General features: G+C 40.9%; 1 protein-coding gene across 8 annotated transcripts in view; it reads left to right on the top strand.

Moving 5' to 3' along the window:
• DLG2 (discs large MAGUK scaffold protein 2) overlaps positions 1 to 6,525 on the top strand; it is a gene marked incomplete at both ends in the record, with an annotated part of 882,996 nt that extends 876,471 nt beyond the window's left edge. For all 8 annotated transcript variants that reach the window (XM_080346627.1, XM_080346631.1, XM_080346630.1 and 5 more), the window contains 2 exons: positions 5,309 to 5,400; positions 6,419 to 6,525. In XM_080346627.1, coding sequence (XP_080202753.1) covers positions 5,309 to 5,400; positions 6,419 to 6,525 — 199 coding nt within the window. The remainder of the gene's footprint in view (positions 1 to 5,308; positions 5,401 to 6,418) is intronic.
• Positions 6,526 to 15,341: the final 8,816 nt, after the last annotated feature.

Raw genomic sequence — 15,341 nt, 5'->3', positions numbered from 1 at the left:
CTGCTGCACTGTGGACCTCCGTGGGCTGCTGGGACCAGCTGGTCTCACCATGACTGCACCACGGGCTGCAGGGGAATCTCTGCTCTGGGACCTGGAGCCCCTTCTTCTTCACTCATCTTGGTGTCTGCAGAGTTGCTTCTCTCACATATTATCTTAGAATCATAGAATGATAGAATGGTTTAGGTTGGAAGGAACCTTTAAGGTCATCTAGATCAACCCCCTTCCATGGGCAGGGCCACCTTCCACTGGAACAGGTTGCTCAAAGCCCCATCCAACCTGGCCTTGAACACTTCCAGGGATGGGGCATCCACAGCTTCTCTGGGCAGCCCATTCCAGCGCCTCACTATCCTCACTCCTTTCCCCTGGCTCCTGTTGCACATCAGGGGTTTTTTACCTTCTTGAATACGTTACCCCAGAGATGCTACCATCATCTCTGATGGGCTCAGCCTTGGCCAGCAGTGGGATCATCTTGGAGCCAGCTGGCGGTGGCTCTGTCAGAGCCAGTCTGTCTTCTTATAGAAACCACTCCTCTAGAACTATATCCCTCCCCCACCCAAAAAAAAAACCTCTTGCCGTGCAAACCCAATACAGGAACTCAAGTGAAAGAATTGAGGATAAAAAGGTAATAAGAGATAGCCAATGTATGTGCATCAAGAGAAAATCAATTCAGTTTTATTTCCTTCTTTCATGAGATGGATATCAATAATTGTATTGCATCTTGGGTCTTTTTTTTGGCTCCATGGGATATTCTCAGTAGCAACTTAGGGAAATATAATATTAATACTTAGGGAAATGTAAGGTTAAGGAAATACAGTCCTAAGGGAATCTAGACAGCATGTGTACAACTTTGTAATTGAAAATGGAACTGTTAAACTGGGAGGGTAACAGAAATCCTGCAAATTCCTGAGCTCTGTCACTATTTTGGACCACTTGTTCATTAATAACTTGAATGATGAACTGGACAGTAGTTTTGTAAAGTTTGTGAATAAATAACTCAAGGCTGAGTGAGGTGGCAAGCACTTCAGAAGATTACAACTCAGTGTAAAATCAGTAAGATGAAATTCAGCACAGACAAAGGAGAGAAAATGAAATGCACAAGTACAAGCAGAGAATAATTAAGCTACAGCACTGCAGAAAAGCATCTGGCAGTTGGGACGGATCACACAGGAATATGAATGGATGGAAAATGCGGTTGCAGAAAATGAAACTGCCGCTGTGGGCTGTATTAACATCAATGTTGTGTAAGGACACAATTGATAGTTATTTCATTTTACTGGGTATGGATGAGGCCACAGCTGGAGTGCTGGTCTGGTGCTGGTTACTGCATGGAAGTAGAGGAGGAATGGGGTTACCTAGTGTCAAGGAAATATGGAAGTGACCTTCATACTGGTTAAATTCAGGATAAAACACACTGTGATCAATAATTTTCCATTAGCAACCATCATAATGCAAGAACTTTTCAGCTTAATAAATGATGGACAGTATGTGGTACTTTAACAGCCCCAACCTGACAAAAGCCCCCTTGGGTTGGATGATTCTTGACATTTCTTCCAGCCCTGCAATTCAGTTTTATTCTGATTAACTTGCTGTATAGAGGGTGAAAGGTGATCTGATAACATACACTCTGCATTGATTGTTTTAAGATAGATCTTAACCTACAGTTTTCCCATCCATAAAATATTTCCATTATTTGTTTAATGCTGACATTGCATCTAGAGTGATTAAAAAAAAATAGTAAATAAAAGTGTCCCTTAGTCTGAAAAATACATTAGGCAGAACCAGAAATGTGGCAATAGCATAAAGACTTCATTGATTCGATGTAAGAACAGCAAATCCTTGAACAGACTGACGGAAAAGTGTTATGAAGATGCAAAATATTGTAAGAGTCATCCTGTTATTAAACCAAAGCCATGTTAATATTTCACTTAGGAGAAAACAAGTTATGCAAAGTTAGCAGAATTTTCCTTATGGATAGGGATCAGAAGTAAGGTGTTCTTCACTCCCCAAATCTAAACCTGCCTCAGTGTTGACAGTATAGTATGGACAAACAATGTGAAATCCATTTGGTTCCTCAAATACCCTCTGGACGACACCCTGAATTAGAAATCCAACCTTACATCGGACAGCAAAAGTCCTTATATATCAGTACTAGTTTGGGAATTTTGCAGTAAAATGGCTTATATAAATAAATTGTGTAAACACAATAAAACTTCTAAAAAACAAAACAAACAAACAAACAAAAAACAGAGTGAGAAAAATGTATTAAATTAAGGTATCCTAATTTAGTTTATCTCCTGAAGCCTGCTCTCCACAACTAATCTTTTTATCTAGTTAATCTATCTAAAGTGTATTTCTCTTATGTAACAGCAGCCAAAATTAGTTTCTAACAGAAATGAGAACTCTGTTAATATAAACAGTATCATTCTTTTTAAATAATTGTCTTGAGAATGATGACGCCATTCTCAGCCTCTTGCTTGTGAATTTAATTTATTTTATTCAATAATGAAGCTAAATCACTCAGGGTCTGGCTAAACATATACTCTGACGTAAGCGGTAGGGAGTTGTAGGGTATGCATAGGTGAACGGATATAACCCCTTTCTAATAGCTAATGTTATTTTAGTGTGGAGAACTTTAACCTGGTAAACCAGTGCTCTGTGGGAACAGAAAGAGGATGTTTTTACGACAGTGTAACTGTGTTCGCTCAGATTTTTTAATTATCAGTTTATCTGCCACGTAGATTACTTCTGTTCATACAAATGAGTTGAAACTTAGTATAATAGGGAAATAAAACTATAAAAGACAAAAAAAAAAAAAAAGGCATCAAAATATGCAGAGAGAGGATCAAAAGATTTAACTTGTGGCAAAACTAGCACTTAAATTTGAAGGGTCTAATTCTCATTTACACTATGTTCCTTTGCACCCACCGGACAGTGAATGTATGAAGAATGAAAGGAACATAATTTAAGCTTGCACCTGCACTTGGAACTCAGTTATCATTGATTCTCTGGAAATACCCTGCTAATATAATGATCACAGCACTGCAAGACCATGAGGGACTATTTGATGTAGAAGTAACCAGCACATATGGCCTGAACTGGATGTCTCCTGATCCTGCTTTTTTCAGTCCAGGCAACCAAATTGCTGTAAATAAAGGGCTTTCCCTTCCTTTCCCATCTCTAGATGATTCCACCTCACAGGTTTAATCCCAGGGGGGTCCCACTTGGTTCCTCCCAACTGGCCTCTCTCTCTAGAAGGAGGACGGTGGTGGGATCATGGGGATGAGATCTGGAAGTGATGAAGAGCCTGCCGGTGTGAGCTCCTCACTGGGAGAGGAAGAAAATGTGCCTGGAGGGACGGGTCTCCACAAGCATTTTGAATTCACCAGCTGTGCAGGTCCCTGCGGTTTGGGACTGCAGTTTGACAGCACTTTCAGTTCATCATGAAAAATGGACATCATGGTCCTCCCACTTCTCCATCCTCTGTCCTGAAAGCACAAAGTGGGCAGAGGCATGAATATAACTAACACAGTTTTATACCCCAGGCAAATCTACCACCTGAAAATTTAATGCACATTTCCACCTGTTTCAAAGTACCTAATATTTTAAATGCTTGTTTATATTTGTATTTTCTCCTGAGATATTCAAAAATCTTGAGAAAGGCTTCTCAGAAAATTACCAGAAATAAATCTGAAAGGAGAAAAACATTACTAGCACTAGAATATTGTCTGAGGGTCCTTAAGATGAAAATGTTAAGTTTGCATAAGAATTTGCAATGGTATTAATATGTCCCACTTCAAGACAGAGTTTTGGTTTAGTCCCTTGAAGATATGTTCAAGTAGGCGTAGCTGATGAGAAGCCCACCTGAACTCAATTACATATCGATCTTTCTAATAAGTAGAATTAGTAGTATTACAAATTTAGCAGCATGGCACAGATTAGCATATGTTAAACCTATTTATATAATCCACTAATAACTGTCAAATTTTTTTAAAGAAGTCTTTCTTATCCTTCATTTTATAAACCTGCTTTCTGCATTGCATTGGTACTTCCAGAGAGACTTTTCTAAGCAGTGTTCCCAGCTATACAGTTAGTGATACAGACAGAAATCTCTAAGCCATTTCTAGAAATATGTTTTTGCATCCTGGACACGTTACGGGTTGTTTTTCAGAAGCTGAGTAGGAGTTAGCTTTAGCAAGTTCATGCTGTTGTGCACTTCATAGATCTTTTTTTTTTGTACACCATCGTGCACATAATTTCTTACATGCATCACCCCTGTCACACTGTATATAGTCCATTACCACATAATCATATGATTCAGTGCAAGGCATTAAATCAGACTTATGTAGAACAGAAGATCTCCCTTCTCTTGCTTTCCTAGTTGCCTCAGAAAGCTGCCATCACATTTTAAGAAAAATGTATCCGTGCTGTGAAAAATGTTAGAACAGGCAGACTCTATTTATTATTGCTAATTAATTTGGATATCTGCAGGCATATATATGTAAGGCTCTGAATGAGTATGAGCTTGATTCTTCGCATGTATATAGTGCTATTAAAAGCTGAGTGTGCATGGGCAAGACAACCCATTTCTTCAAGTTATTAAATAATGCCACTGTTGAAACAGAAATGCTCCACCAAGTAACAAATCATTGGCAATAAAAGAATGTTGCTGACACTGTCTATGTTTTCACATTTATGGGTACCCTGCATATTTTAGAATCTACAAGTCACATTTGACTGGGAATCTCTATAGTTAATCAGAAAATACTGGAGCAGAGAATACAAACAATAAATTCATCTTAACTTTTCCTATTGGAAAGACTCAGTTTTATTTCTCATAATTATCTGGAACTCATGCCTGCATCTGAACCAAGAAGTCTCCCTGGCAGACATGCTGGGCTCCACCTGGGACTTCCATACAGGGATTACAATGACTGGGATTCCTCCCACAGGGTCATGAGTCTTCCTGAGCTGAAACCTGCCTTTGGTCGTAATTTCACTCTCATAATCCCAGCCTCAGTCAAAATGGACCTTCCATTTCAGCAGTTTGGACAGTCTCATTCAGCTGGGACAGTGGGCCGTGAGCCTAGAAGACAGGGAGGTTCCTGAAGAAGCTTCAGGTCTGGAGTCAGGAGTGCTTTGAGTGTGCAGACCTGGAGACCTCTTGGCTCCCAGCCTTACCCATGGCAGGGAGGAATTTTACTGCTTGATTCAATATCAATATCAGTCCATCTGCGATTCGGTTGAACATATCTTTTAGGAAGATGTTCTAGTAAGAATCTAAACTTCTTGACTTCCTCTGTATTTCTAGGGAAATGAATAAACGTCTCACAGAGGAGCAAGCGAAGAAAACCTATGATCGAGCAATTAAATTAGAACAAGAATTTGGAGAATATTTTACAGGTATGCTTTTATTTAAAACATTTTTGTTGTCCTGAGGCACAGCCTCTTATTGCAAAACAACTGGATCAGCTCTGTCTCTGGCCTAGAGTGCATATCACTATAGTACGCCCATAGTAAGGACTTCTAGCTTGAGAGTACTTTCTCCCTGAAATTTAAGGGCAGTTGAGGCATTCCAATCCTCAGAAGTTTGATGCCCTGAAGGAATAGCTACGTGTGAATTTGATTCCCTTCCTGACCCAAAACTGCTTTTAATGAAGTTTGTGAAAATGTCGCATCATTGCATTTGTACAAACCAAAGAATTCTTCATTAGTTCAAAGCAAGAACTCAAGCTATAGATTATGGGAGGGAAAGAGAAAGGCATATTCTTCCTGACCTGGAAAAAAAGCAAGATTTAAGACCTGCTCTTGCTCCCCCCTACTCAGGGGACTGGTATTTGTGAATAACACTCAGAAGTCCCCAGTTGTCCCTCGGCATGCTGACAGTGTGCATAATGTGAACTACAGTTCCAGATTTCTGCTGGGGATACAAGGAATTTTAAGAGTATAGACACTGTGCTTTGTGTTGCAGTTGCTTTATCTTCTGTCATCTTGGGCCTGACCTAGTTAACTTTTGCAGCCCAGAGTGAGTTCATTAAAACCAGGTCAGGAAAAGAATAGGCTGTAAATCTGCAACTCACTGCTGATGTAGCTTCTAAATCAAATGAAATTTAAATTTTGACTGGTGACAGTGGGAACCTACCATGCTGCCCTCCCCTAGGACAGAACTGCCAGTTCTCTAAACTGACTTAGCTCAGTCTTCTCACTACAAGCAGTGAGATGGGTCTCTGACATGGGAGGTGCCATTGGGTTGAACATAGTTGCCACCTGCAGAGGTACGACTTTTCCATAACCAATGTCACAATGTGCTAGTATTCCTTCTCATTTCATCAGTATCTGCGAGTACACTGAAAATCTGATGACACTGGATGCTGTAGAATATATCAATTAAAAGCAGTCTTGTTGTGTTTTCTTACTGCAGCGATTGTCCAAGGAGATAGCTTAGAAGATATATATAATCAATGCAAACTTGTAATTGAAGAACAATCTGGGCCTTTCATCTGGATTCCTTCAAAGGAAAAATTATAAATTAGCCACTGCACCTCTGATTACGATGGGAGAATATTTAGAAGAAAACTATAATATACTATTTGGAGGCTTTCCTGTTTTTGTTGCATTTATGTTCTTTGCAGTCAATGTGAATTTTGATGAATGTACAACACAAAGTGTTTGAAGCCATGAAGGACACTGATGGGTCAAAGGGTAGGAACAAAAAGACTTCTACCATAAAAAGCAAATCTGTTGTGTGCTCAGAGCACCAGTTGTAGGTATAAACTTTTGACATGGAGACCCTCTGTCAAGGGGAGCTAGCCACCTCCTGTGCCCATGCGGACATTTTGATTGATTTCTATGGCTGAGCTCAGTGTGTTGATTGCTTTAAAGAGAAGTTCCCAGCTCTTGAACCTCATATAGGGCTTGATCCTGCAAGGCGCTCAGCACTTGACCCCAGTCCCTACATATGAGTAGCCTGTTGACTTGGAGTCACTTGTGATCCTTCCTTATGCCCTTCAGTCCCACCAGTTCCAGTAGGACTATTCATGGGCTCAAAGCTAAGCACAGGCTTAAGCATTTTGCTAGATCAGGGCCACATGCACCTTGCAAAATCAAGCTCAGTATTTGGTCCACTTCCTACTGAAGTCACTGGTAGGACGCTCTTTGACTTGACTGGGAGGTGGGTCCTATTCTAAGCTTGTCATTGCACATTTGTGGTTGGTACACCTCGACTTTGGTAACTATGCACATCTTTTGATTTCTGAAACCAAGTCAAGCATTTCTTTTTTCCCCTTTGGAAACACTATAGAATCAGGAACTAGTAACAATATAGTTTATTTTAATGGAGTTTGGGGGTGGGAAAGGATGGAAGCATTTCACATCACACGTGTGCACACAAACACATTCCCATGCAGACACACACATGTATGAGGACTCACAGTCCCTATGTTGACGAGGAGGGATACAACTGGGAAAAGCTTTAACATTTTTGATTGTCTATTTTATCATTTATATTGATAGAAGGCACTTAAAGATGGAATAATTTATAAAAATAAAAAATATATTGATGTATAGAAACTAATTTCTATAGGTAAAAATGTTTTTGTGAGATATTTTGTAAAGATTAATTAATTGAAAGATTAAATATTTACACCCTTGTGCGACTGTAAAATGTAAAGAGGACCATCAAGTTGCATTATCCCTTTTCCATAACAGATTCTCTGCTATTAATGACAAGCAAGATAATTCCTTAAATTGTAGCTGTCATCTTGTTTTTCTTTCAATTTAATCCTCTCCCTTGCCTCTATTTAATCATGATGAACTCCTATGGAAAGATCTCTTGAACTGACTGCCCTGTAGGACCTTTTCTGAACACAGAAGGATAATGCATCTTTAAATTGAAATGGATGATTTTTTCAGAAGCAAAAATGTCAGTGCTTGAATGCAGTTAATAATTTCTCTCTTGGAGGGAGTCACACTTCACCCCTAACGTTTTATGATTCTTCCTGTTTCTTAAATACCAAAAGCATTTGATCTTTCCTCTCTTTGCAGGCAGACAGGTCACCAACTAACTTGTATCTTCATTCATTTCACAGTCAACAAGGGTCTTAAACGCAAAAACTGAGGCAATGGACATTTGTGAGGGATTTGGGGAAAGTCTGTGGAATTGCAGTTTGGGGTGAACAGAAGAGGAGAGGGAGGTATATTTTTCTCGTTTCACAATGCCCTTCCTTTGTACACTGATGCCATTCTCCACTCTGACACACAAGGGGACAACTGCAAGAGATATCATGAAGTGAACTGAATTGCCTTTACTGCTGCTGGACCATGTTTTCTATAAAACACACACTCTCCTGCCCGCTGCGCCGCAGGAGTCCAGTGCTTATTAGCTGGTGGCTATAGGAACCCTAATGTCTAAGGACATTTTAAGGGCAAACGCTAAATAGACTCCTCAGTTCCTCGTCTATTTGAAGCTTACATTTCTACACCCTGTCAAGCTGACGGGTATATCCAGCCAACCTCCATGGAGAGCACGACTAGCTGGATGTTTGCAATATAGCCACCAGAAGTGACAGGGTTAAAAATACGGGCATTTAGGTGGCCCTGAGGTGGCCTCCCGCTTATTGCCCTACTATGGTAACTTTGAGAAGTTTGCACTTCTTTAACTACTATTTTTCTTGCCTGGCCAGCGCAGATTTATAAACAAGGGTTTCAGTTATGTCTCCAAAAGAGCTTCGTAACCAGAAGGGCTAGAAACTTTTTTTTACAAACTATAAATGAATGAAAGCTTCGATTTTGGATAATTCTGCAGAAATCCACAGAGTGACCCCAGATCTTTGGAAGCCATGGATTTTTCCATGCTGGCAAAGTACTATTGCCCCAGGTTGGGAAATAGCCCACCAGACCTGAAAAAAACAAGTATCCTAAAGCAGGAACTTCATTCTGATTTTCAGCTCTGTTTTTAAGCAATCGATCACATCTGCTTCTTCGTTTCTTAGTTCAGCATGCAGCCTTTTACGGTACTATCCTACTAGTAACTGTTTTGCTTTGTCATGTGCTGTGCTTTACAGTGAACAGTAACACTATGGCTGAGTACAATCAATTTTTCCATCAGTCCTTGGTTACTGTAGTAACATTATTTATTTTTCCCTGTCTGTTGTTTGTGCTTCCAGTTTAGAGTTGCCACTGCACTTCTTTTTTTTTTTTTCTCTTTTTTTTTCTTTTTTTAAAATAAAAAGTATATTTAAAAACAAATCACCAAAAGAAGCGGTGAGAGGTCTTATTTCCCCTAGGACTTGTAGTCCCATTTGTTTTGTACGTTGATGTTTTGCGTTTCATGTTTCAGCATCCTCAGAGCTGCAGTTCATTTTTGCATTGCAGCTGTTCAGATCATACTGGGTGGCAGTGGGAGGAGGAAGAGAAACATAAGATTCGTGCAGAATTACATCTGGTGCAAAAAGAACAAAAATAAAAGAAGAAGAAGGAAAAGTCCAAACTCACAACCCACAGCAATTGGCGCCTGAGACCATGTTGGTGCTAACACAGCTTAGCATAATCAGTTTCCTTTTCTGTCCATGTAAAAGACTTGTGAGCATCTAAACATGAGACAAATGTAAATGCTGGACCCTTTAGGAAAAGTGCCAGATCACACCCCTGGTGCTATTTCTCATGTTCTGGCACTGTGTGTAGCACCGTAGGGTCTAAGCAGAACCAAAATTATCACAGCTTTTTGTCCACCCATGGATGATCACAATGACATCTTGCTAGCTTCGTGCAGATGTGCAATATTACAACCTATTTATTTCTCCTTGCCACAGAGCATCTTCTGTGCACTGACTCATTGGGAGCTTGCTAGCAAGGCTCAGTGAAACGGCACTGTACTGGTCTGACGGTCCAACCATCAACCAGTGAAAAAGCCTCTTTTGCTTAATCCCCCTTCCTACAGAGGTACCCTGTCCACGCTAGCGCTTTGTAATTTCTTTGGTAGTAAAGGCTGTTTTCTAGATAAATATTCTGTGATGTAATTGTGTTTGTAGCTAGCATGGTTTGATGCTCCGGTGTGGACAGGGTCCCAGGAACCACCCTGTGAAAGTCAAGGACAAGAAACCTCTCCGTTGCACTGAAATTTCAAATCCTCATCCTGGAGAGCAGTGTGGAACCTGAGCTAATAACCACTATGAGCCAGTGACAGTGTCCTAGTTCTGCAGTGTCCACCTACCTATTTACATGAGTTTTCTATGGAGAAAGGTGTTACACCTTCACTGTTAACTTACTCATCAACACTCAGTCAAATTGTATTTTGGTTTGGTTTAATTTTATTTTTTGTTTTTCAAATTGTATCCCTGACCGGAGGATTCAATGAGTAATAACACAAGAGGTTATTTGTAGGATAAACAGTGTTCATTAAAAAAGTCTCAAGCTTCTTTTTAAACTGCAGATTTAAAGCCATAATATCTGCCGTGTTCACAGAAAGTGGTCTTTTATCCTCCACAGCTTTTCATCTTAACATTTTTTCTCTTGAACATTGTGTCTGCCATGTTATGCATGCAGTTCACTGTGCAACTGCATTCATGTGCTCAAGCCCATGCCTTGGTGGAATAAATGTGTTTTCCTATTACATTAAAATCAGAGGTCTTGTCAATTAGTTCAGATGTAAGAATGAGGTTGTCATTACATTAAATGAAAAAAAGTTTCCAATTTAGGGCACAAATCAGTATCAAAGTTAACAGTAAATAACATCTCGAATCTATTCAATGTATAGATAGCCTAGATCCTCAGCTGGTGTAAATCATGGTGACCCCATCGATTTCATAGAATCACAGAATGGTTTGGGTTGGAAGGGACCTTAAAAGGTCATCTAGTCCAACCTCCCTGCAATGAGCAGGGACATCAGCAGAGTCTGTCCCACTTACACCACTTGAAATTACACACTCTCCCCATTACACAGACATTTTAGCATTACTATAAAACACCAAGGCCACGCGATTAAACAGCAGCTCAGCACTTTCCATCGTCATCATTATTTAGTGCTTATATTACTGTAGCACCCAAAGGGCCAAGTCATGGACCAAAAACCTTTTGAGGTCAGTGCTGTGAAACTGCTGAACTAAAAGACCCCCATGGGCCAAATGCTGCGGCAGGATTTTCAGAAGGCTTCAGCCCCACTGGTATCTCATCAAGAGCAATAGGAACCACCACCCCGTTGGCCCTTTTGAGATTCTGTCTTTAAGGCGAGGAGCATGAGAGGTGACCCATCATCCCTCACACCGCGTTAGCAGCTTACGCCGCCTGGCCCTGACCTATAGCACAGGCAACTTGCCCTGGTGTAAAACAGCGTTTCTGGGGATGGGCGGTAGCCAGCATCCTAGGCGAGATCTTTTTGGGGAAAAAAAGGAATAAAATAAAAAAATTTAAAAAAAAGAAAGAAAGAAAAAGAAACAACACTGTTGGCTCTTAGTGGAATAGCAACCTTTTAATTTGTGTTCCTGAATTTGAATCGGCCACTCCGAATTACCGAGTGCAGCAGCCTGTGCTCAGCAGGCGGCTCCACCCGGGACGCTGGCCGGCGCGTGTCTCTTTAGCAGGATGTTTCTCGGTCCAGCTGTAGTGTGGGGTACTCAGAATCTGAACTGGAGTTTACAAAAATACCCTGTCCAGCTTACACTCCTGTTATGTGTAAATACTCTGCGCATCCATTCCATTTGTGTAAAGAATAAAGCACACACAATTATAAAAATTAAGATGTATATTTCATACTAGCTGTGTCCTTGCTTATTTATTCCGGTCCAAGCTCTCAGCTGTGGTTCAGTTGTAAATGCTTGATAGAGTGTTTATAAATATGTCATGAATTTTATTATAAAATATTAATATTAAAGCATTTTTACACTTTATAGCAAATGGCTTCTTCACAAGGCATAATTTGTCTCTTTTCCTCAAAACAGAATAGTAAAAGAGAATGAATATGCTCTTAATATGTCTCGAGACACTATCACATCTATCACACAAGACAGACGCAAGTCTGGAAGCGGAATGGTGGTTTCAAAAATGACTGAGGATACAGAAACTTTTTCCTCTCTTGAACTTTCTTGTTCTTTTTTATTTCACATTGCTATGGGAAGTTACCACCAAGAAGATTCACTCTGGTGAAGTACTGCCCCTTTCTCCCTAGCACGCTTCTGTGCATTGGGTACCATCAACATCTTGGTGAATAATTATCAGAACATTTTTTTAAGTTAAAGAATTGTTCTATGTTTCTGACGTCACAGCATGGCCATTGGGACAAGGATTGGAATAATTATACGCTTGTAAGCAGCTTAGTGGACCATAAACTTTAGCTGTGCTATGGGATCCCAACAGCCCAAGAACCACAGATTTTGGCTGTCCCAGAAATGTCTTTGCAGATGGCTCGTGGGCCCCGGGGAGGCCAGTGAACATTGTCAGTCTCTAGAAGAGGCAGAAACACGACAGGGACACTGCTTTCAACACAGAGACAGTGCAAAATTCAGTCTGCAGAGAACCACAGAGCCTCCATATGGCTCTGGGATCCACAACTGACACTACAGGGGGAAAAACTCTGCCCACAGAGTTTTATATGAGTCATCATAAACATGGTTAACGATCTAAACATTCATTGTGATGCCTTAGCCTTCTCCAATAGATTCAGAAGAGGGAGAGAATCTAAACAACAGTTCACATTGACATGCAGATGAGCAGAACTTAGGGGAAAAAAAAGTTAGCGTGTTATTTTTGAGATGCCATCCTGTTCACTGAGAGATTTTTCACAGCAGTAAGTTATTGCTCCAACAATCCTAGCAACAAAGTGGAGTTGCTTTCCAGCACAGGACTGTACAAAACAGTCTGTAGGTGGGCCATTCATTACAGAGCAGCGTCTCTTATTAAAGTACTTTCTTCGTCATCCTATATCTAGGCAAACCTGAGCTAATTTCCCAGACTATCTCCTGAAAAAGAAAAAAAAAAAAAGACAAACTTGGAAAACAATCTTTATAAAGTGCTTGGGACACAGGAAATACTTCAAACTGCAGGAAACTGAACTTACTGGGACTAGTGAGTCAGGCAGTGGTGGAAATTCTTGCCAGCCTGTTGCCTCAGCCAGGCATGGGGTATGTCCTAAACAGTCGCCTTCTCTCATTTTTCCCATTGCTTTTTAATGGTCCCTTCACACAGCCAGACAAATATCAGGACTCAGTTGTCCAACCTCACCCCTTTGGCATGAAGGACACTATGTCCCAGTTTGAAAAATTATTCAGGGTTAGAGTTGCAAGATAGGTGAGCAGTGCTTCTATGTACAGATACTACCAAGTGCCTAATCCATCTTGGAAAAGTTATTTTACACTGATTTTCAAAGGAATTTAGGTGCCTATCTAGCATCAGCAAATGATTAATTTCACTATAATCATAGCACTTTACAGTTGGCACATAACAAGGCAATGACACCTGAGTCCCTGTATCACCTGTGGGAGAGCAGGAAAATGGTAATTAATTTCCTAAATCTCTGGGCACATATCAGATTCTCTTCCCCACCAGCAATCCATACAGCCATCTTCATTATCAAAAATCTTGAACAATGCAGGAATAGTTACCATAATAGCCCTTACCAGAGCAGGACTCACCAACAACCCCACTACAGAGCCCGTTGCTGCAAGGAAGGTGACACCACAGCTGCAGAGCAAAGGCTGCTTGGGTTGGTTGGCTGGACATGTCACCAGTGAAACAACCACAGCTGAACTGGTCTACAAACCAGTTTGGAAAGCTGAGGATGAAAGCGCATCTCCCCTGCTGGATGGTACCCACCGCTACAGTCTGTTGTTGATGGAGACGGTTCCTCCCTGACACACTGGGGACCTGATGGTGCCAAATATCCCAGGAAGGCAGAGCGTGGTGCCCAGAAGAGATAACTAATTTTAGTCAGCAAATAAATTGAAATGCTTGCTGCAGAAGCTCATTAACTACTGTCAACTGCTCATTAGCCCTTGATCTAAGCAGAAGCAGGTGGTGGCAACCAGGGAAAATGGATTAGGTCTAATATGTTATTAGTGTAAAAGTAATAGGGCTGTTATAACATGAGTAGAAAAGCAATGCACAGCTGGCCCCTACACTACACCATCTGATTAGCTAATGTCTCAGGCTAAACAACTCGCCTGAATTTGAGGACTTGCTCTGGTATGTATGGAAGGTAAAGAGCTTTCACTTAAGTTTCTATTTGGCTTCCCTTCCATGCAGTGACCCCCCAGCACTGCCGAAGACTTTCCCTTGCAGCAGAGTCTAGAAATGCAATAGGGCATCAACTATAAATTGCAGTTTGCAGAAGTCTTGAAGCTGTAAAACTCTGGGATGGGCTTTGAACATGTAAGAAAAATACAAAGATGCTGGGAAACTGGAGTTAAATCCGCTTATAATGACAGCTCACGTGAAGTCCCCTTCTGAAGCAGAAACTCACCAGTGGCACCACCAAACCCTGCCTGACCTCTGCTGGACCCACCTGCCCTGGCAGGCTGGACTGAACAAATATCATGCCAGGTTCCAAGGAAACATTTTCTTTGAGGTCTTCTTGCTACCTTCTCCCTTTTTCCCACGAAAAGGTGTTGCCACTGTGCCATCTGCAGTAACAGCTGGCCAAGGGGGTGCTCATTATCTTCAAAGGTAAAGCATGGAGCTAAATTGTCAGTCATCACCAACTTAAGTACTAAGAGTGTCAAACCTATGTCAAACACTGATTTCTTTCTCTGCTTTTCAACAGAAAGTGTTTAGAACACTGTCAACCTGATGACTTACAGAATTAATCTAAAGGGTCTCAGGGTAAATGCTTATCTTATACTCCTGTCATCACCTGTGTACAATAAGGGGGTTTGAACAGGCTTTGCAGGATGCAGGAGCCAACAAAGCATCCTTTTTCCTCTTCTGGTGGTGCATTTAGTGTCCGTATTCTGCCTGCCTGGATGTGATTTGCTGGGATTCAGTTGCTGAGTAATGGCCATACACCTCCAGTAAAATATTAGGCAAATATAACCTAAGCTTTTAACTCCCCATCTGTATATAATCCTTCTTTAATAGAGCTGGCATTTGCTGTAGGTAAGTATGCTTATCAGCTTACAATATAATCCCACAGGCAGCATATCCAGAGCCTCTTTTTTCAATAGACACCACATCATCCTATTTTAGAGACACCAAATGCGAAGGAAAACACTATTCTGAGGCTGTGTTTGCTAAATAGGGAAAAGCCCTGCAGATCCCCAACTCCAAGGCAATTAGCAGAAGGAGCATTTCCAACTAAACAACCTTAAGTGTCCACCTGGATCTTAGTCCGTGGTGGAACTGGATTTGGGGAATGGGTG

This window comes from Nesoenas mayeri, assembly GCF_963082525.1.
Source record: "Nesoenas mayeri genome assembly, chromosome: 1".
In the NCBI taxonomy this organism is placed as follows: domain Eukaryota; kingdom Metazoa; phylum Chordata; class Aves; order Columbiformes; family Columbidae; genus Nesoenas; species Nesoenas mayeri.
Note: the sequence above shows the minus strand (reverse complement) of the source record. Positions and strands in the feature narration are given on the sequence as shown.